Below are 20,179 nucleotides of genomic sequence, written 5' to 3' on the forward strand. Positions count from 1 at the left end.
TTTGGAAAGGAAAGACAGAATGGTTTCTAGGGCAGTGGGCCCCCCTTCCCAGCACATGTCCCACTTGGCCACAGAGGAAGGAAAGCCCCATTGGAACGTGCCTGCATAACTACAGCAAGCAGTGTTGTTAAGAAGTCCAGGAGACCTTGGGGTTTCCTCCCAGTCCAGGAAGCCCAGCTGACACTTTTGGCATACCTACAAAACCATTTGCTTGTAAAGTTAAGTCCTTTGTGCTTTGCCGTGAAGCATTACAGCTAGGCTATAGCAGTAATCCTCTCTTGACACCAGTGATGGGAGAAGAGGGCAGAGAGAGCCTAAACAGCTTTGGAGAGCTGCAAATCTGAGAAGTTGCAGAAGCAGCAGTGTGCAGGAGTTCAGATCTGTCCCACTGGGTCTCTGCCCAGCCCTGCACTGCCAGCTCTCACCAGGCACCGAGTGGTCATATCTGAGTGAATCGATGACACTGTGTTATTTACTGCTTGTTTATTCCTCCATCTCCAAATATATTATTCTTTCCTTTCCTGAAGGGACAGATTAGGCAAAAGAATGTGTCCTTTGCTGCTGGCAGCTTGGTTTGGCTGCTGTTTTCTTCTACTGATGTTTTTAATAAGGGAGGAAATGGCTGTTCATCTTGGGGAGAGCCATTCTGTCATAAGCTGACATTCCCTGGGATTTGTTTTTATTAGCTCAGTTCTGCTGTGCCGGCGCTGCCAGAGCTGCTCATTGATTTCACAGCCTGGATAATGGCTTGGTTGCCTGTTCATCCACTGTGGTGGCTGTTGGGGTTCCTGCAGCTCCTCCTGCACAGGTTTCTGACAGCACTGTTTTCCACCAGCCCTTGGCCCACCTGAGCAAAAGAAAGGCTTTACTCCAAAGCCAAGGAGCGAAGGAGTGTTTCCTTCACTGAATTTGGGGTCGGGTTCTTCCCTAAGTTACAGATGTAAAACTTACGTAACAAAGAATGTTTTTACGTGTACATTTTTACAGTGTTAGTGCAAACTTTTCTGCTTTTAAGCCTGCAATGCAGTTTTGGAATCCAAAGGAATACATCCACCTGGATGTTATTGTGTAGTTCGCTTAATAATTGTTCCTATCCTGAAAATAATCCATGTGTCAACTTACCTTTAAAGCTAGCATGGCTTTAGCTGTAACAGCACTCAGTGGTTTGCATAAGGGACCATGAAAGTCTTGATATACAGGTCTTGGCAGTCATGATGCATTTGGGCAAGTTGGTGTTTGATACTGTCAGGAAATTGATACTTGTCATGACATCTGGGATCTCCCATGGGTTCTGGTTGCCAGCATCTTCAGGAGATTATTGAGAAGAACAAGTTGACTGTTATCAGCACTCTGGTGGTTTTGAATGTGTTTCACATGCTTTAGGGACCTTAGGGCTTGCTGGGTTCTACAAGGATATCATTAGTGTACATGTCAAAGCTATTTTGTCCTTGGTCACGGAGTGCTTGAACTGTGCTGGGGAAGAGCAGGGTAAAGAGAAGATGTGCTTATTTTGTGTGTCTCAGTGGTTGAGGGAATGAGCTTAGATATTGCAACCCAGGCACAAAATGTCAGTGTACTATTTATTATACTTACCCCTGCAAAGTCTTGTGCCAATTGGGCAAACCAGACATTGCTGCCGTATTTGTTATGCAACGTTACAGGTGATAGCAAGGATAATCTCAGAGTATCGAGGAGTGATTACCTCAATTCCTCCTTTTTCTACATTATTCCTGCAACTAGCATACTCTCTATGGCTAGTGGCAGGGATTGGTCTCTTCTTAGAAAGAAGAGTATTAATTCTAAGGCCAGTTCTCTATAGTGTTTTCCTCATTGACTGGGATACTGGACTTGAAGGTATACTGGGTATATTTGTAGATGACACTTATCCGGGAGGAACTTTTGACTCCCTGGAGGATAGAGAGGCCTTGCAGAGAGATCTTGACAAACTAGAGGGCTGAGCCACATGAACAAGAGCAAGTGCTGGATTCTGCAGCAGGGAGGGGGCAAGTTTGGTTATGTGTACAAATTGGAGGACAAGAGGCTGGAAAGCGGCCTTTCTCTAAACTTTGTCTCATATATGGGAAGAAACCCTGAGTGTTCCTTTTGCTAGGCTAGCTGTGCCTTGGAATTTTTGAGTCTGTGCCACTGGGCTCATGTCACCCACTCTTCCAAAGCCCTTATGGTTGTTGTCTCCTTGCATATACCTGCGTTAGCAGCATTGTCCTGCTCTCCCAGTCCCAGAGCCTTCTGTCACTTTTGCCTGGCAGGTCCCCTTGCTTAGGTGAGCTGGCAGGGCTGTTCAGAGAGATGTTATCTGCTGCTCCTCTGCAGACTCAGATGAAAAAGAGAATGATTTGAAAGGCTCAAGGTTTGCATTAGCATGTTTTTGTATTGAATTTGGAGGAATGGATGAGCTGAAATGACACAGATAGAGGAATGTGTGGCCACCAGGAAAACAATGTGCACTTAGTCTTCTTGGTTTGCTGGGTGCTAGAGGAGCTGCATGAAACAGGCATTTCTATCATGGTCAAGTGCACTAAGCGCACAAGGATTTCATGCCTCAGTCCTGTACTTGATACAACTAACTCCTGTGATATCAGAAATGCTCAAACAGTTCTGAAGGAGCATTTGGGGAAAGGAGACCTCATCTCTCTGCCTCCTTCAGAGAGTCTCCTTCGAAAGAAAACCTCCAGCATGGAAGAGATGGAGGGGAAATCCACTCCCCATCTTTCATTATCATTTGATGCCTATCACTCATGCTAATAAAGCCAAAGAGCTGAAAGATTTGAGTTGTTTCTCACGGGTGCTGACATAGCAGAGTGTATATCAGGAAAGGCCTGACATTTGATGTGGCTTTATCATTGGCAGGCAGGCAAAGAAAATGGATAAATTAATCACCTTTTTCCCTCCATCTGTCATAGGTTTTTATCCCACAGGGAGGAAAATGTTTCCAGTTTGTCCTGGCTTTTTGAAGTGTGACACTATTGTATTTGGCAGTCTAAATAATGCCTAAGTCATCAAAATGCCAGAAGTGGAGGGAAATGTGAAAAGGCCCTGGAGACTTCCAGGCAGTCTTTTACTCAGCTCTTTGACTCTAACTGCTTAGTCCTGAGCAGCCACTTTGTGACTTGCCATGTATTTCTCTTTTCTTATTTACATTTTACTAAGTAGTGATATCTCTAATTTCACCACATCTGGTGGAAACCTGTGGAGTTGCTGGTGAGTTTTACAATCTTGGTAAGGTGGTGGAATGCCCTCACTATTAGAGTCTTAGAGTTTCAGAACTCTGCCCTCTTTTTTCTGCTAAGCAAATGCAATGCAAGTTCAGGAGCGGTTCAGGAGCAGAGATGTTTATCAGCCAAGCCAAAGCACACCTGTGCTGCACTTTGCAAAACATTGTCGCTGGATTAACTGCAATGGCCAGGCTTGCATGGTTTGTGGTAAGTGTGTTACAAGCGAGGGAAACACTCACTTGCCCAGCTTTCTTAACACCATTGTTTTGTTAGAATTTAAAACAAAAGTCATGTGAAAAGAGATGTCTTTTTTCCTTTTTTTTTTTTTTTCTTCTCCTGAGGAGTGTTCCAGGGCTCAGTTTGACTTCCCTGGAGTTTTAACATATGGCTCCAGGTCTTGAAAAAAAAAAAGTGTTCTTTCTTGTTCCCCGTTGAAAAGAAAGACAAGACATTTAAGTGTTCTCTTTCTGACCAAAACCTTCAAGCTCATGTATGTCTGTGGATGAATAAAGAGTCTTTTTTCACTGCTAAATGGTTTTAACAGACTTGTGGTTGTCAACTCCACAATGTAGTGTATGAAACATTTTTACACCTGAATCACAATGTTTGATGGTTCTTTATACAGTACATCCTCTTCTTTGCCATGTTTGTGAAAAGTGGAGCTGCACTCAAGACTAGCTATGATGTCTCAATGTTTTCAGCAACAGCATCATTATTTCTAGGATATTCTGAAGTCTGAATTTGTCTTGGCACTCATAATTTGCCAGATACTTTGCAGTATGAGTTTCAGGCTGCTGGATTCAAGTCTAGGTCCATTTAGTCTTAATATCCTTCATTAGTTACTAGTTAATTGTGCCATGACTTGGTGAGTCTGAGGGTCTCAGATCATCTCACTGTTTACCTGGGATAGATTAGAAGTTATGCAGTATGTGGCTGATGATCTTTTTATTGTTTTATCTCCAGCACAGCGATGCAGTGCATGACCTGCTTCTGGATTTTATCACCTGGGTGGGCATCCTGCTGTCACTTGTCTGCCTCCTGATCTGCATCTTCACCTTCTGCTTCTTCCGTGGGCTACAGAGTGACCGCAACACAATTCACAAGAACTTGTGCATCAGCCTTTTTGTAGCAGAACTTCTCTTCCTCATTGGCATCAACCGGACTGACCAGCCGGTAAGAGGCAAAACGCTTTCTGTTCCCACTGCGGGCTCTCACCTCACAGCATACAGGATGTTGCCATGGGGTGGGATATATTCCAGTGCTATTTAAGCCCTATTGAGCTGTTGCAGGGTGAAGTTATCAACTGGAAGTCAGATTCTGGTTACTGAAAGGAGGTCAAGATACTTGCTTGTATTACCTGCCTTGAGATCTCTGGACAGATGGAAAAAACTACTTCCTAAGCAATGCGTTTCCACATTTATTTAATTCTAGATTGCATGTTGGTATTCTGCTTTAAAAAAGAAAAAGCCTTCTTCATAGCACTGGGATGGATTCTGCATTCTCATGGTATTTCCTGTTTTTCATATCCCTTCCCATAATATTCTGCCTATAACTGCTGTGTTGGAAAGCCCCTGATGCATGTCAGACTGTGCACAGCACCCAAGGATATTCACAGGGCATGTTGACATTTGGAAAGTCGCCTAGGCAAAAATGTTTATGGAGAGACTTTGGGAGTAGAAACACAGCCTTTGTGAATCTACGGATAAACTCCAGTGCACTGGAGCACTGAAGTCATCCATCCTGCATACTTGTGTGCATGTATGCCTGCATAACTGTCTGTCAACACACGCACCAGTCAGAAACAGAAATCTGTGTGCACGCAAACACACATACCCTGGAGTTAACAGCCAGAGAGTCACACTGAAATTGAGGGTCTGACTTGAAAATCATGGGAGCCATGGAAAAAGCCTGCTCTCATCTTAGTTACTGTAGGGGTGTTGTTTGTAAATAGTATGTGTGCATATGTTTAATCAGCAGGTAGTACAAGTGTGCTTATGCTGCTTATACTATATACATCTGCATGTGTTTTTTTACCGAAGTATGTACATACCTGCTTTTGTATCTTTGAATATAATTTGCATGTACAGTTGTGTCTGTTTAAAAATTGTTCATATATATGTTTCCAAAGTGAAAAAAATGTTGTTACGCTGGAGATGGTAAAACAAGAACTCCTTCATTCTTATTAAACCTCCCAGTGAGAACGTGTTTTTGTGTAAACTTGAGTGTTACATTAAGTTTGTGTGGTTGAAACACTTTCTCTGGCTCTTTTGAAATCTGTCTGCAGATTGCTTGTGCTGTTTTTGCTGCCCTCCTGCACTTCTTCTTCCTGGCGGCTTTCACCTGGATGTTCTTGGAAGGTGTGCAGCTTTACATCATGCTGGTGGAGGTTTTTGAGAGTGAACACTCCCGGAGGAAGTACTTCTATTTGGTTGGCTATGGCATGCCTGCACTGATCGTGGCTGTGTCAGCAGCAGTGGACTACCGGAGCTATGGCACAGACAAAGTGTGAGTGGGGCTTGGCTCTACTTGGACCTGGGCAGGAGGGTGGGAGAGGGGAGGATGGAGGGAAGTGAGGAGGCTGGGACACAGCAGGTGAAGGATGCTGTGCAGGCAGTTGTCAGCTGAAAGGCACGGCTCTCTGTCCCAGTGCAGCGCATGATCATACAGCAGAAATTCCCCACCATGTTGAGATTTGCTAAGGTGTTTTCCTGAAAATTCTGTTGCGGAAAGTTTCATCGCATCGTTTATAACATCAGCAGAGGTAGCTCTTTCAAGTCTCAGCTTTGTATCAACAAGGTCACCCTTCTTCTCTAACCAAAGGGTATTTCTCATTTGCACAATGAAACATTGCTTTTTTCTTCTTTATTAAGTGTTCTACCAAATTATTTTGCTTGGAAGCTCAGCTAGATGGTGTCTGTAGAGTGCATTATGCTCTTGGTGAATCAGAGCAGCTACATCATTTACCATTATGAATATTCTTAAATGTTTTCAATGTTGCTGAAACTGGAATCAAAGCACAATTTAGATGTTCGTACAGCACCATCTAATAAAAAAACAGGGAAAATTCAACCTTTGATTCTCTTTGCCAGCTTTGTTACAGTAGCACAGTGCATTTTTATTGATTTTTTTTTTAATTTAATTTCTTAAAATTAAGCCTTGTCAGGCTGCCTTTCCATTATCATTTTAAAATGTTCAGTCTGAAGGCACACGTAGCAAAAAGCGTTTCTAAAGTGTTTCTAAAATAGATTTTAGCATAGCTTGGGTCAGAGTGCGGCAGTAGTTGATACTTCGTTAAAACCAACTGCAAAACGTTCTCCTGCAAATCTTATTGGCATACAGTTACCTGAGTCTTTGCAGAAACAAGTCTGTAGTGCAGTGGGACAGCTCATGATCTATTACTGTGCAGCAGGTAGGCTTCATCTCAGGTGCATATTTGCATCATTCTCCTTCCACGAAGTGGGAAAATAGCAACCTGAATTTATATGCATCATACTTTGTGGAAAGGAAATAGTCCATGAAGATAAGGGCAAGGGGGAGTAAATTTTCAGGGAACTTTATCAATTTATCCCAGCAGTGTGACCTACCTTAACAGGCCTAGGGGTTAAAGAAAAGGTAGCAGAAGATCCAATTACAGTTTCTGGAATTCCTGTAGTAGATGTATTTCCATCAGTCACCTCCTGCTTTTTGCCCCAATCAACTCTGCTATTCACATCCTGTCTTGAATGATATATAATCCCCCACTAAATCAGGTGTTGAAACATTCTGCTGAGGCAGAAGGCAAATTTATTTTTGCTGTAGTGTTTTGACCGAGACCCATCTCTTCACAGTGGCCCCTGTGGGCCCACTTTAGGCTGTGAGTCCAGATCCCTAGAAGGTCAGCTGAGATGCTCCCTTGCATCCGCTTTCTCCACCAGTCTGGTTTGCAGCCTAGTTGTTCAGCACTTTCAGATTGTGTCTGAGGAGATGAAGCACGGGTTTGCTTGCCCAGCTGCCTTAAAATGCTGTTTGCCTGTGTCTTCTGCAGCGTTACTGTTGCAGGACTTGTAGCAGCAGAGCAATTCTCATGCTGGTTTGAGATGAAAACTAACACCAAACACATTGTTGAAAATTTCTTATAGTAAAAGAATTTGCCCAAATCCAGGGTATCCTTTTGGACATGAGGCAGTGGCGTTTGATTGATTTGTATCTCTCCCCATTTATGCAGAGTCTCTCTTGATGCTCTGCAGGAACAAACCACATACAAATGAGTGGCAATTACCTGCATACAGCGGCCTGTCTGTAGCATGGGAACATATGTGGCACCTAACCACAGCTCCTATAAAGCACCAGAGCAGCTTTGCATTGCTGAAACATTTCCACTCCCATTACATGTGCAAATTTTCCTTTTTGTAGCACAGCAGAATAAACAGCCTCCGTAGAACATGCTGCCTTTCTCTAGCCCAAATATTTCTATACTTAGGTAGTACAAGAAGAAAGTTAAGCTGAAATTTGCTGGAGATGAGCTACAGAGCTTTACATTTTTTGTGTGTTGACAATGCAGCAGTCAAAAGCCTGTGCCAGTAAAATCTCTTTCCCTCCCCATAGCATGAAGTAGCATTTTTAATGATTAAACATGTATACAATATTTTACAAATAAATATTTACAGAGATTTATAGAGCCTAAAATATTTATTTATAATCTCTAATTCTAGTGTGCACAATTTTATCACATTCTCATAGTGGAAAATAAAAAATATACAATATGTTTTGTATAACTATCATGCTCCATCTGGTTGATGGATGATGATGTATTTTTCTGTGTAATGTTATTAGAAGGGTAGAACTGATTAGAATTTGTAGTGAACTATATGCCAGGCATACATAATTGGATTGCAAGAAGTTGCTTGGTTTAGCCGGGTTTTGTAAAACATCCTCTGGAATATATTACTTGCCTTCCTCCATTATTTATTGCATTTGTTTAAACAGGACTTATGGAGCTGTTAGTGTTATTTGTTTTTCACCTGGCATTTGGTGCCACCCTTCATACATCTTGGAAAGATTTGCTTAGACACCCCGTGTAGGATTTCTTGATTTGATTTTCCTTTCTAAACCCAGCCATTGTGCCCAGATTATGTAGCCAGAAGCAGGCAATTATTCCTCTCTCTGGTTCTTTCTTCATCAGTTGGTGCTTGTGATTTTCTGCCCTGGTGTTTATATTGACGCTTTGGAGTAGCTGCCCTCTGAATTTACAGTCTTACACTTAATTATGCCAAAAATTGGCATTGTCTTTTTTCCTTTCCTTTCCTTTCCTTTTCTTTTCTTTTTTTCTTGGTTCTTTTTTTATTTGTTTGTTTTTGTTTGTGTAAGAGCAGTTCAAATGACCCATATTAGGGATTTAGGGCTCATTAGTTTGATGCTATAGCTAGGCAGTGGCACAGTGATTGCATTAAAAGACCATCCCATTCAGGCAGGTTGGACTGTTTGTGTGAGCAAGCTGAGCCATGGTCCCTTTTGCCCAAATTACTGCAGTGTTACATCTCATGTCATTCTGACTTTCTGACTAAAGTAAAGGTGCAAAGAAGGAAGCTCCACTGCGAACGCTGTGGTCGGGGGATCGCAAGCAATTCCAGCAATGCTTATGTTAACTTCTAAGTAGACATTTCTTACACTGGCCAGTTATTTTCAGCAGCGCAAGAAAATCTGAGGTCTTAAAAATAACTGAAAGCAAACATCACAGTCTAATGGCTATAACAAATCAGCTGCTGAGTCTTAAATGTCCGTGTCTCCAGTTTTGCTACAGAAAATAAGATACTAGGATTACAGTTTTATAAAGCTACACCATTTGCCTTGTCCTGTGTGTTAACCAAATCCATCCATCTCCTGCCTGGATCTGATGTCAAGCACTGTGGTGGGCAGCGCTGTGAAATGCAGAGGAAAAATGGCATTTGCAGTTGTTAGTGTGCAAAAATTACTTGTGTTAAAAATTCAGTAATGGACTTTAGCAACATGCCTTTGAGAAGACTTGCTCAAGTAGCAGGCCATCCCAAATTGACAGTCAGAAGCTATTCCATATTCCCATACTATCCTGGGTTTTATATCAATGCCTATTACGAATCTCAGAGGAGAGCAGCTATGCTTTGAATGGCTCAATATATTCTGTAAAACGTACTTGTAGGTATATTCATCCACTGGTGATCAAATTCATTGTGCCAGGAATGTCTCTATAGTTTCTCTCCCTCCACACAGTTTGGTATGCTATAAAGCAGGATATACATGGCAAGCAATCCAGCTGTCATAAAGCAAAATGAAAGCCTGGGATATGTACACAGCCTCCAATTCCATCAGCCAGCCACCAACATTATTTGCATGTTAATGTTGCTGGAAAATAGCTTCTAACAATACAGTACGTCTTGGATGGCTCTGTGAACTTGTTTTATTTTCAATGTTTGCTCTGGGTATTTGGTGGAGGAAACGTGAGCAATGTGGATGCTGGACTGCATTAAGCAGAACATATATTGCACCCTTGGAAGGCACGTCCTGCGCATACATATCCCATTACCGCACACAGACAAGGAGGCTGCATGGCCATGTGAAACGAACTACTGAACTCCCATGAACAACATGGTATGTTAGGGCTCTTCAAATTTTATGGTCCAATGGCAGCTAATGATTGTTTATTGGTTATATTTAATACACACCGGGGATAGTTTAGTATTTGATTTCTCTTCATGCAGAAAACAGAGTAAACTCTTTGTAGTCTTTATTACTTGGGAAAAGCTTTAGGTGAATATAGTGACTTGTCATTGTGGAAAGGAAGGAAATTAAAAAGTAAAGAAAAGCAATGGCACGGAGCTCATTACAAGCACAGCACTGAACATGCTGGTGTGACTCTTCGAGACAGTAATGGGGTTTTGAGCATTTCCCACATCCATGGATGTGTGGATAATCTGCTCTGCATTGTGCTGAGCCCTGAAGCAGCTTGTTTGCTTAATGACAGCAGAGTATAAACTTGTAATAAGCAAGTCCGTGTTCACAGTGCAGCTGTGCATGGGGGGTCAGAAGTAACCCGGCAGCCCAAGATTAGCAACTTTTGGAAGTGAGTTGGCTGATTGCTTCCTTGTTTCAAGGAGCTCATTTATGCGGCTCATTGTGTGCGTGGTTTTGTCTTTAAGGAAAGAAAAGCTCAGTGTGGTACTTGTTTGATTAGCAATTTACATCTCTGCGACAGAATTGGCGGGATGCCTGTGTTTGGATGTTTCGTTCTTAATTTGCATTTTTAATGAGGTATGACTTAAATGGGCTCGAAGCCGCATTGCTTGCCGATGACCACAAAAAGACTGGCTTTCTAGAATCCTCATGTAGGTTAGCTGTAACCCTACAGCTTTCAGTTTAGCTGCCTGAGTGTCATGTGAAGTTTCATTACAAGGCAATTTTTTATATTAAAATAAAAAATTACACCACCTTATTTGAAGCATGCAGAGAGGCAAGAAAGCCTTTTCTGGTTTTTGCAAGCTGTGTCTTGCTCTTGCTTAGATGAGACCATCTCTCACGGGAAGGGAACTGCTCTGCTTAGCATCTGCACTGCATAGCTGGAGGGCAGGACCTCTGCCTGCCTGCAGAACAAATCAAGGTCCTGGCTTCTGCACTGCTCCCCATCCACAGGCACCTTCATCATCACTGCATTGTGTGCTACAACCAAGGAGACCAATTTTTAGAGGAAAGCAAGAAACTTCATTTGGCTCACTGAGGAAAAACTAGTTGCTTTGTACTGCTTTGCTCAGGCTGGCCCAGCTTTTCCCTCGTCTTGCTGTATTTCAGCTTTCACCAAGCTATATGACAATATCTTAATGAGCAGGATGATGGGGACAGATGAACAAAATAATCTTGGAGGTGTGGGAGACCTCTACATAAGGAAGCTGTCGTCACTCGCATAGCAAGGAAGCAAAGGTGCAAAAGCAACCTCCCTGCCAGAAGTTCAGTGGATCATCTTTGAGCTTCTTGTTGTTGCCAGGAGTTGATAAGCCTGGGAACCGTGGGGAAACCGAGAGCTCTGGGGTGTCTCCCAACGTACTCAGATTTAAGCAAATAGAAGCAGATTTTACCCATGTCTCAATCTACGCATGATAAGAGCCAACTACATCAAATGCGACCACATGGCTGGCCAGTGTGACTTAAAAATATGATGGTCATGGTTAGTGGGCATGGTGGTGATGTCTGACAGCTGGAGTAGATGATCTTAGTGGTCTCTTCCAACCTTTACAATTCTTCAATTCTAAGGAATGAAGAGAGGCACTTTATGCCTTTCTGCTTGCCTTGGCTTTCTGAAAACCACCTTGCACTTCATGCTGAAAGAAAACCAAGTTGCTTGGTAATTGCAGTTCACCACATTCCCAATGCCTGTGCAGCAGAGGCTGGGAGATGTTTTGGATGATGAACTTGAAAAAAAACTTCAAAATATTGTAATTTAAAAAGAAAAACATACCTCCTCAGAGTCATCTGCCATACAGAGTCTACTCAGCATGCATCTCAGTGAGAAAAAACTGTGGGACTGCTTGCCTCCTGATCTGTACTGAGGCAGCTGAGGCATAAGCACTTTTTTTTTTTTTTTCAGGTAGGATGGGGTAAGTATTAATACTTACATGCCCTGAAAGGTGTGAGCTGCTGCTATGCAGATACCCTTTTTGATGGCAAGGGACTCTTTACAGGTACTTCATTATTCTGAATCTTCTATTCCTCTGTCAAATCTACTTGCAATTGGCTGACATTTCAGGTGTTGTTATGAGTGATACACATATGTCATGATCACATAAAATCTTTCCTATAGGAAATCAGGCTTCAATAGTTTGAAGTTACTCATGTTGCTCCATCATGAGCTGTGTCTAAATCACCTTGAACTTCCGCTGATGTAGAAGAAACAAGATTTCTGTGCAGTCACTCTGAAGATCTCTCAGTTTGCCTTGCATGTTTATGATTGATGCAGTCTCATTGAGTTTTTTGGTAAAAAGCTGCAGAGCTTATTCAAGACTGACAGTCACAGAAGTGCCTGTATTTTAATTTGTGATGAATACTGGCATGACCATAAATATTGGTACATCTTTGAGACTGTGGAGACCTGAAATTTATACAGTCAGGGAGGGAAGGGGGAAGCTTTATCTACAGCCTTGAATTTATTCATATCTTGACTTTTCTCGGTCGCCGTGGTTCAGGGCATGTTTTATTCTCTCAGCAGAAGACTGTGCTGATCTCTGCTGTGGGGCTTCTGGCACAGACCTTTCTGCCTATTTAAATTCCATTGGAAGGGGAAGAATTCAATGAGTGCATAGAGCTGTCATTTGAGAGACATCTTTTCCTCCATGATAAATTCATATATACAGTTCCTGTCACTTATCTAATTATGAAATTTCATCGGACATTTACTATAAGACTGTTTTTACGCTTTCTTAGTCCTCTGTGTATAAACGGAGCTGTGATTTGCAGCGTTGCAAACACGACAAGATATTATTATTTTAAACATCATGTGAAACTTTCTTAGAATTTATATTCATCTGTCTTGTACCCAGTCACTTCCATTTTATCTTCCTGTCGCCTGGAATGAACTAGGAATGGAAATATAATTTCCCAGGGGCCTGAAAAAAATGGGGGGAGTATTAAACACAGTTGAAATTAAGCGATTAATAATTTAGTTTTAGGCCATGAATCAACTTCATGGGATCACACAGACCATATGCAATGCTCGAAACATTAGTAGAAACAAAACACTCTGGAGGATCAGGGAAATAAAACGCTCTAAAGGGGAAGTTGCTGAACCTAATTAAACCACAGCCTTCTGTTATCAAAATCATGCTTCCTGTTTGCAACAAATTTGCTCTGATCAGCTTGATGGAAAAATGTCATCTCACTTGGCTGTTGACAGGCAGCTTGTGTTGCATCAGATCTGGAGAGGAAAGCTGAGGTTAAAGCAAAAAAGGCTCCATAGCTACTCATCGGAGCCCTTCCTTAAAATAAAATGTTTTAAGGTATTTTTTGATGGACACAGAAAGCCCTAGCAGATAGGCCTTGTGCCATTTTCCCCCTGCTTCCTCCAAAGGTAATTATCTTATTCCATCAATAGCACTGTCAGAAATCGGGCACATAATTCAGCATTTAAATGAACAAGCAATGTAATATTTCCTGTCTCCCACTGGCGTGTTTTGCAGCTCACATTCTTCTCTGTCACTTGCTCACTCTTGATGTATGTCCTGGGTGCAGTCCTTGAATGCCTTCTCTCCCCTGTGTTTCATTACAGATGTTGGCTCCGACTTGATACCTACTTCATTTGGAGCTTTATAGGACCAGCGACCTTGATAATTATGGTAAGAACTCCTAATTAACTACTCCATCTCTCAGGTCAAGAAATAAAACTTTTGCTGTCCCTTTAGTCTGTATCTTTAATTTACACAGATTAGTTTGAGAAAGGCATGTTCTTCTGTGACCCCACCTGGCACAAGCAATTAGAGGCTCGTTACAGGAGGCTCTTTATGTGGTGAAATACTCGATCAAATCAGGGAAGGGAGGGCATGTAGTACATACTCCGGGCACTGCCTTGGAGCAGGTGGGCGGACAGCTTGGTTTGTGCTGTTAGATGCTCAGAAGTACCAACCTATTGTATATATATGGATGCCACCTACTGTCCCTGCTTTGGAACTCGTGCAAACCTTTGCGTGGATCATGCAGAAAAGGAGATCTGAGGTTAAGGGGATGTAATAAAGTCAAAACTGGAAGAGAGGTTTTATGGAGAGGGTCTCCTCCCCTGCAGAAGTTGAAATTCCTGTGACTTTACACTTAGCATGTTGCTATCATATCAGCTACCACAGCAACAAGGTAAAGAACACAACTTTAGAGACAGCTGGAGTTTTCTGATACTTTAATCACTACAATATGGCTTCAATAAACCATCCTTTGTTTTGAATAGACTGGAGTTTGGCTAACACAGCAAACCACGAGCTCATGTCAATACAGACATTGTCTCTGGTTCTTCTGCTGCTGGAGAGTATTTCAGCAGCCTTTCACACCAGCTCCAGCTGGGAGCTGCACCACCAGCCAAATCTGTTGTGTTTGTTTTTCCTCTCAAACAATGCATTCACAAAAAGATATCTTCCTTTTTTCATTATGTCTAAAACCCTGGCTTGGGCTTTTGGGAACTCCTTTCCAGGAACTGGTGACCCTGCTAACACTGAAGTGTTGAAACACCATCATGTCTTTTACTGAATACCTCAGACTCTTTTTGCTTTGCTTTGCACTGTGCTGAGCATCTTCAACAAGAATAATTTCCCTGCCCATCTCCTCCACTACACCTTATTTAAAAGGTAAATTCACAGAAGAAGTTGCTTGTTGATTTGCTTTCAATGAAGCTGGTTAAGCAAGAAACTTAGAGACTTTTCATGAGCGTGTACCTCTCAGACATGGATGAGCCATTAGAGAATTGTTTTTAATTTTCCGTAACGTCATTTGAAGCACTACAGTTGATGTTGGAACCAGCCCTATATCAGTAACATACACTGCTCCACAGCTTTGTAATGCTGTGACATCCCTGCTCCATAGCCTGCAGGCTGGCTCACCTTATAAAATACTTGGCAATTTTCTGTTATTCAGTCTGTATAAAACTGTAGTGAGAGCTAATTTTCTAGAGCAACTCATCTGTTACAGAAACTGAAACTGTTACAGAGAAAAGTCTGATTCCTCCCTATCACATTCTGCCATGTCATGTTGCCTTTTTCTTTCCTCCCTCTTTTTGCAGCTTAATGTAATCTTCCTTGGGATTGCTCTCTATAAAATGTTTCATCATACTGCCATACTGAAACCTGAATCTGGATGTCTTGACAATATCAAGTAAGTGGTTGTGGTTTTTTTCTTTCTCTCTGCTTCTTTCTTCCTTTGCTGTTTATGCCCCTGTTCCTCTATGATGGCATGCAAGGAAACCAACTCTGCTGACAGCGGTGATAATAAGGTAGTGGATTACAGCACTGCAGAACGGTTTCTAATGGATACCAACAAGTGGCTATTGTTGAAAGACTGTCTTTAAAGCGATTCAACTCGTGTTAGTGTTCAGTCAGTGCATTTTCCATTCAATTTTGCACGAAGGAAGCAAAGTTACATTTGCTATCCTTGAAGAAGGCAACCTAGTCCCTTTACATAAGAGGAAGTTGCACCTGATAATTACCATGTAATTACTGCCGTCTCTACAGGGAAGGTGTTGAAACTGTTGATCATTACTATTTCTCCATGCTCTGAGTACAGCAGTCTTTCTTCTTTTCTGTTTATTTTGGCCGCTGACAGATTTAATGACCCAAATTCTCCCTGGAATCTGATTAGTTTCATCCAAGTTACTGGAGTTTACCTGGGGATGCTTATAGCAGAGGACACAATCGCCAACCAAGGTGTGCTTACCCTTGGACTTAGATAATAATGTCTGAGCCAGGGCATCTCACTGTCTAGCAAGCTGCCTCATTACATTGATGGAATATTATTCTCCATCACTGCTTGTTTATTCAAGTACCTCTGCCTTTAATTACTTGGTTCAGAAATACAAGTGGGATTTCAGGTGCAGCATGTGATAAGATGGGGAGCCTGCTAATTAATAAAACAATCTAATGAATTTCAGAAGGAAATTGTTGGTGTCAGCGCTTTACTGCACACCTAAGAAAGCACAGTGTTGTGTGACACCACTGCAAGCTAGTATCCATTCTCTTCTGTGGCAGGAGCTGGGGAACAGGCAAGAAAGGAGCTTGTTAGGAATGGCTGAATGGTAGCATTGCAAGATGGTTCTCAGCAAGGTTATTGTTGATAATGTTGAGCTGCAATTGCAGATGTCCCTTTGATTTAAAGTAGGTCAGTCCCTCTTTGAAAACTTCCCAAAAAGCAAACTTCCAAAAAAAGCAAAAACTTGCAGTGCCACTGGCATGCCATGGCAGTAGTCTACAGGGTGAAGTTTTTGTTTCTTAGGCTCAACCTTGCATGCATGCAGGCAAAGCTGAGAAAGACCATGATTTTGTGAGCTCAGGGACCTGCAGGGTATTCATCTGCTGTGTTTGTCCTTGCCATGGTTAGGGACAGACTGCTCTGTGGTGTGTCACTGTTTCTCCTGCCATCATTTAGCTGTAAGGTGAAATTGGAGGAGCAGGCCCTCCTGGATGTCTGGGTCCAATCTCAGCATGGTAGTCTTTCATTCATTTCATATGGTCTTGGTCGAGGTGTTAAAGGAATGGTACATTTAGCAGCACTAGAGACTTGCTATATGACTGACTACTCGTCATGCATTAGTGATAAGGAATTGCTTGCTGAGACAGTCTTTCTAAGGTTACCCACACAAAATCTGTCTAGAAAACCTTTCAGAATGACATTTAAATTAAAAATTGGGAAAAAACAAAACAACAACAAAAAACCTCCAAAGCCTTTATAATTAAAGCAGAGATAATAATTGCCTACTGAGTATTCTTGTTTGTGCTAATCTGTAATATCTTTGTTTAAAATGCCAGGAATTTATACAACCAGTTATGTCAATTATCATGTCATTGTAAAATATTTTATGGGCTCTTTGGCAGAGGAGTGTCTATTCGTGATTTGACTTCATTAAAACGTTTTGAAAACACAAGCAATTAAAGTACTCTAAGTATGTTGCTGATACCCTTCCAAATATGTTTCTTTGTTACAAGAAACTTGTTGTGCTTTTAAAAAAGAGAGAGAAACATTATGCAAACTCAGGAGGATCCTGAGGCTCACTCCAATAAGTTTATCAAAACAAGATTTTCAGAAGTGATTTGATTTGCAATGTGTACCTATGCAGAAAAGCGTTAAGTTTCTAAATCAAAGGTACCTGCTTTCTCAATATCAGATATACTTGAGTTTTAACAGAGGGGAAAATTCACTTTATGAAAGCTTTTCTAGGGTTGCAAAGGACTCATCATCTCCAGAAGTCCTTTAGGTGCAATCATGGTCTTCTAGGTAAGATCATGATCTTCCTAAATCTGTGCTAATGCTGTTGCAAAATGTGGATGTGGTACAGCAGCTCTAGAATAAAAAACAACAAGTAATGTTGTTTTAGAGGTGACCACTGAGATCCTTTCTGAGCTTACCTCTGTGGGTTTACAGGGTTGGTAAAAAAAAGATACCCAAGTATGTTTCTCTACAAGAATACTGCCTTTGGTGGCTCTCAGCATGGTTCCAGAGCACTGGATCTTGTCTTGTCAGCTTATATTTAAAAAACAAGCAGAATCGAAGGCGTGGATTGGAGGGCCCCTTGCTGTGATCTGCATTTGACAGCTTTATGGCACATGAGGACCTGAATGGGAGTTTGTTCTCCCAGTTCATTTCCTAGCGCTGTTCTGTGTTAGGCTGTGGTGAAGCTGTTGCAACATAAATCCCAAACCAGTTCAACAACAGCAAAATACTTGATTCCCTATGGCAACGTAAAAATAAAGGCCATAAAATATTTTAATAGGCTGTTAATAAGCACTCCTGCAATCTGGTGCTTGCCTGTGTCACTTTAAAGGTTAGAAATACATTATGAAGTATAGAAAATAGAGAGCCAAATAACTCCACTTAAATTAATGGACTTGATAAGGGATCAGGTGTCACCTGGGATGCCTTTAATTACTGCACCAACAGAAAAGCCATTCAAAGGGCAGTGCCTGAACCAGATGCTGTATAGCTGAAAGATTTGTAGGCACTGAGCAAAGTTGTAAAAATAAACTTCCATAACCTTCAGAAACAATCTGTGTATTATTGTGCCAGCATGGGAGAATCTGACATTCCTTCAGTGGAGCACTGGGTACCCAAGAGTTACACAGCGAGAGATTCAAAGAGTAAATACCTGGTTTACTTTTTACCCACATTATCTTTTCCAACTTAACCCAGCACTTTGGAGAAGGGCAAATCCATTGAGGAGCTGCAGCTGGTATGTGGGTCCTTTGCCACGCTGAGAGCATCCTCCCTGTGTGGCTGGTTGGTATTGAGCCAGCTCAGTAGGCTGCACCCACTGAAAGAGTGAGGTTTGTGCCCTAGTCCTGCTGTTGAGGTGTGTGGTTTTTCACAATGGGGTTGCACTTTCTGAGAGAGAAGCTTTCTTTGGCTTGTATTTCCACATCAAATATTCCTGCATGGTGAGGAAAAGATGTGAGCTTGTGTACGTGGGTATATGCTGTTCAGAGCTGCGAGAGTTTCTGTGCCAGCTGCTGACAACAGAAGGGCAGAATAGCTGCCATTTAATGACAGGTACTGTCAACAGGATCTTTTGAAAAAGATGAGTTTGATTTCCTCTTCAGTACATTTAAACAGAAATGTTAAGAGCTTGCCCTGGGTGAGGATCTTTACTGCCTTTTAAAGATCACTTCAGTATGAAGCAGTGCAGAGAAGGATGCCAGAATTCTGCTTGCATGGGTGATATGTGTAGCATTTGACCCTGCATCCCCAAATTCTGGGTGGGAGAGGATTTTTTCTTCCCGCCTTTTCCAATGGCCATTTTTAGGCTGGGAGATTCTTCCTTCAGCCCACACAGTGATGTCACGGTGGTCCAGTGTGGCTCTCATCTCTTCAGGACCCATCAGCAGGGACAACTAAGCTGAGATGTGTGGCAGGAAAGATCATTTTGTCTTTGGTAGCTTGGCCAGCATCTTTTGTATCTCACTCGCTGCCTATCTGAGAGCGTAAATGGGGTATTGCTGGAATGGTGCAGGAGGTTGCTCATGAGCACAAACTGATCAACTGTCAACAAATGGACCCAGCAAGGCTTTGTATTGAAGGATTAATTGCTGCAGTTCCTCTGAACCTACTGGGAAGGCATGCTGCTGAAGGAAAGTGGTTCTTCTAAGCCAGGGACAATGCCAGCTTCTGGATGGCAAGCGCTATGCCACTTGCATCTCTAGCCTAGAAGGTGGAGACTGTCAGCATATCGGTATGTATTGATGCACTCTTGCTAGCAGATGGCTCCTTAGGAAGACATGACACCAGCTGGAATACTTTTAGAGCAGCTGTGAGGCTGTTTTACCGGAGATTGCTGCTGTGTAGAAGGATTTCTGGAATTGAGCAGCTCTGAGCCTCTGATTCATGCTTTTCTATCATGCTGGGTGGATGTTAGATGTGTGAAATGTCTCACACTGTCGGAGACAGGAGTACACTGCATCTTTTTTATATTCACATTCCTGTAAGAAGTCTTATGTGACAAAGGAAAATACATCTATATGTGAGTTAGTCCAGCGTGGTTCTGAAGTTTTCCATCCATCAAACCCTTCTCGGGTGGTCAGGCATGTAGACTGGCTGCTTGCTGGACAGAGTCACCACACAACAGGCTTTCATCCGACCTGTGTCAAATGCTCCAGCATGACAAATCACCCAGGTGTTGCCTAGTGCTTAAGCCTCAGTCTCTGTGCAAAATGTAGGATTTCAGATGAACCACCTCCTAAAACACCTCTGTGTTGTGTGACAGTGCACAGCACTTAGGTGACAGCCTCAATCTGCAGCTATTTAAGTGTTTCTCATTAGAAACCTCAGGGCATTAGTAAAGGAACAAGAAAGAAGGGGCTGTACTGATGGTAATCCAGCCATGGTCTTCACCAGATCTACTGAAATCTGTTGTCTTCTCATTGCTGTGTGGTGTACCTTGCAGTGCTGAGATATGTTGATGTTTCCCGCAGCTGCACCAGCCTTCCTGACATTCTTCTGTACTGTAGTTATGTGGGCAGGGAGATTTGATTTTATTTGGTTTGGAAGAGTGACATGGAAGCTTTAGCTGCTAAGCTACATACCCACTAAAAAGAAGGCAGGCAGTGGAGGGCTTTGTCAGTTGGAGGGCTTTTTCATTCCTCTTTTGTCCCATGTAGGTGCATTATTGCTTTAGCCAGGGCATAGCTTGGCTTATGCCAAGGCCACCTGGGTGCTCTTTGAAAAGCACAGCTTGTGGGGACTCTTTCAAAAAGAAGTGTGTCAGGCCGTAG

At 42.3% G+C, this 20,179-nt stretch overlaps 1 protein-coding gene across 9 annotated transcripts in view; it reads left to right on the top strand.

Moving 5' to 3' along the window:
- Positions 1–20,179, top strand: part of ADGRL3 (adhesion G protein-coupled receptor L3) — a 488,009-nt gene that overhangs the window by 421,315 nt on the left and 46,515 nt on the right. For all 9 annotated transcript variants that reach the window (XM_042871027.1, XM_042871034.1, XM_042871026.1 and 6 more), the window contains 4 exons: positions 4,197–4,406; positions 5,518–5,738; positions 13,498–13,564; positions 14,989–15,080. In XM_042871027.1, coding sequence (XP_042726961.1) covers positions 4,197–4,406; positions 5,518–5,738; positions 13,498–13,564; positions 14,989–15,080 — 590 coding nt within the window. The remainder of the gene's footprint in view (positions 1–4,196; positions 4,407–5,517; positions 5,739–13,497; positions 13,565–14,988; positions 15,081–20,179) is intronic.

Source organism: Lagopus leucura, unplaced genomic scaffold, assembly GCF_019238085.1.
Source record: "Lagopus leucura isolate 7727_CA_CO unplaced genomic scaffold, USGS_WTPT01 Super-Scaffold_100004, whole genome shotgun sequence".
NCBI lineage: Eukaryota > Metazoa > Chordata > Aves > Galliformes > Phasianidae > Lagopus > Lagopus leucura.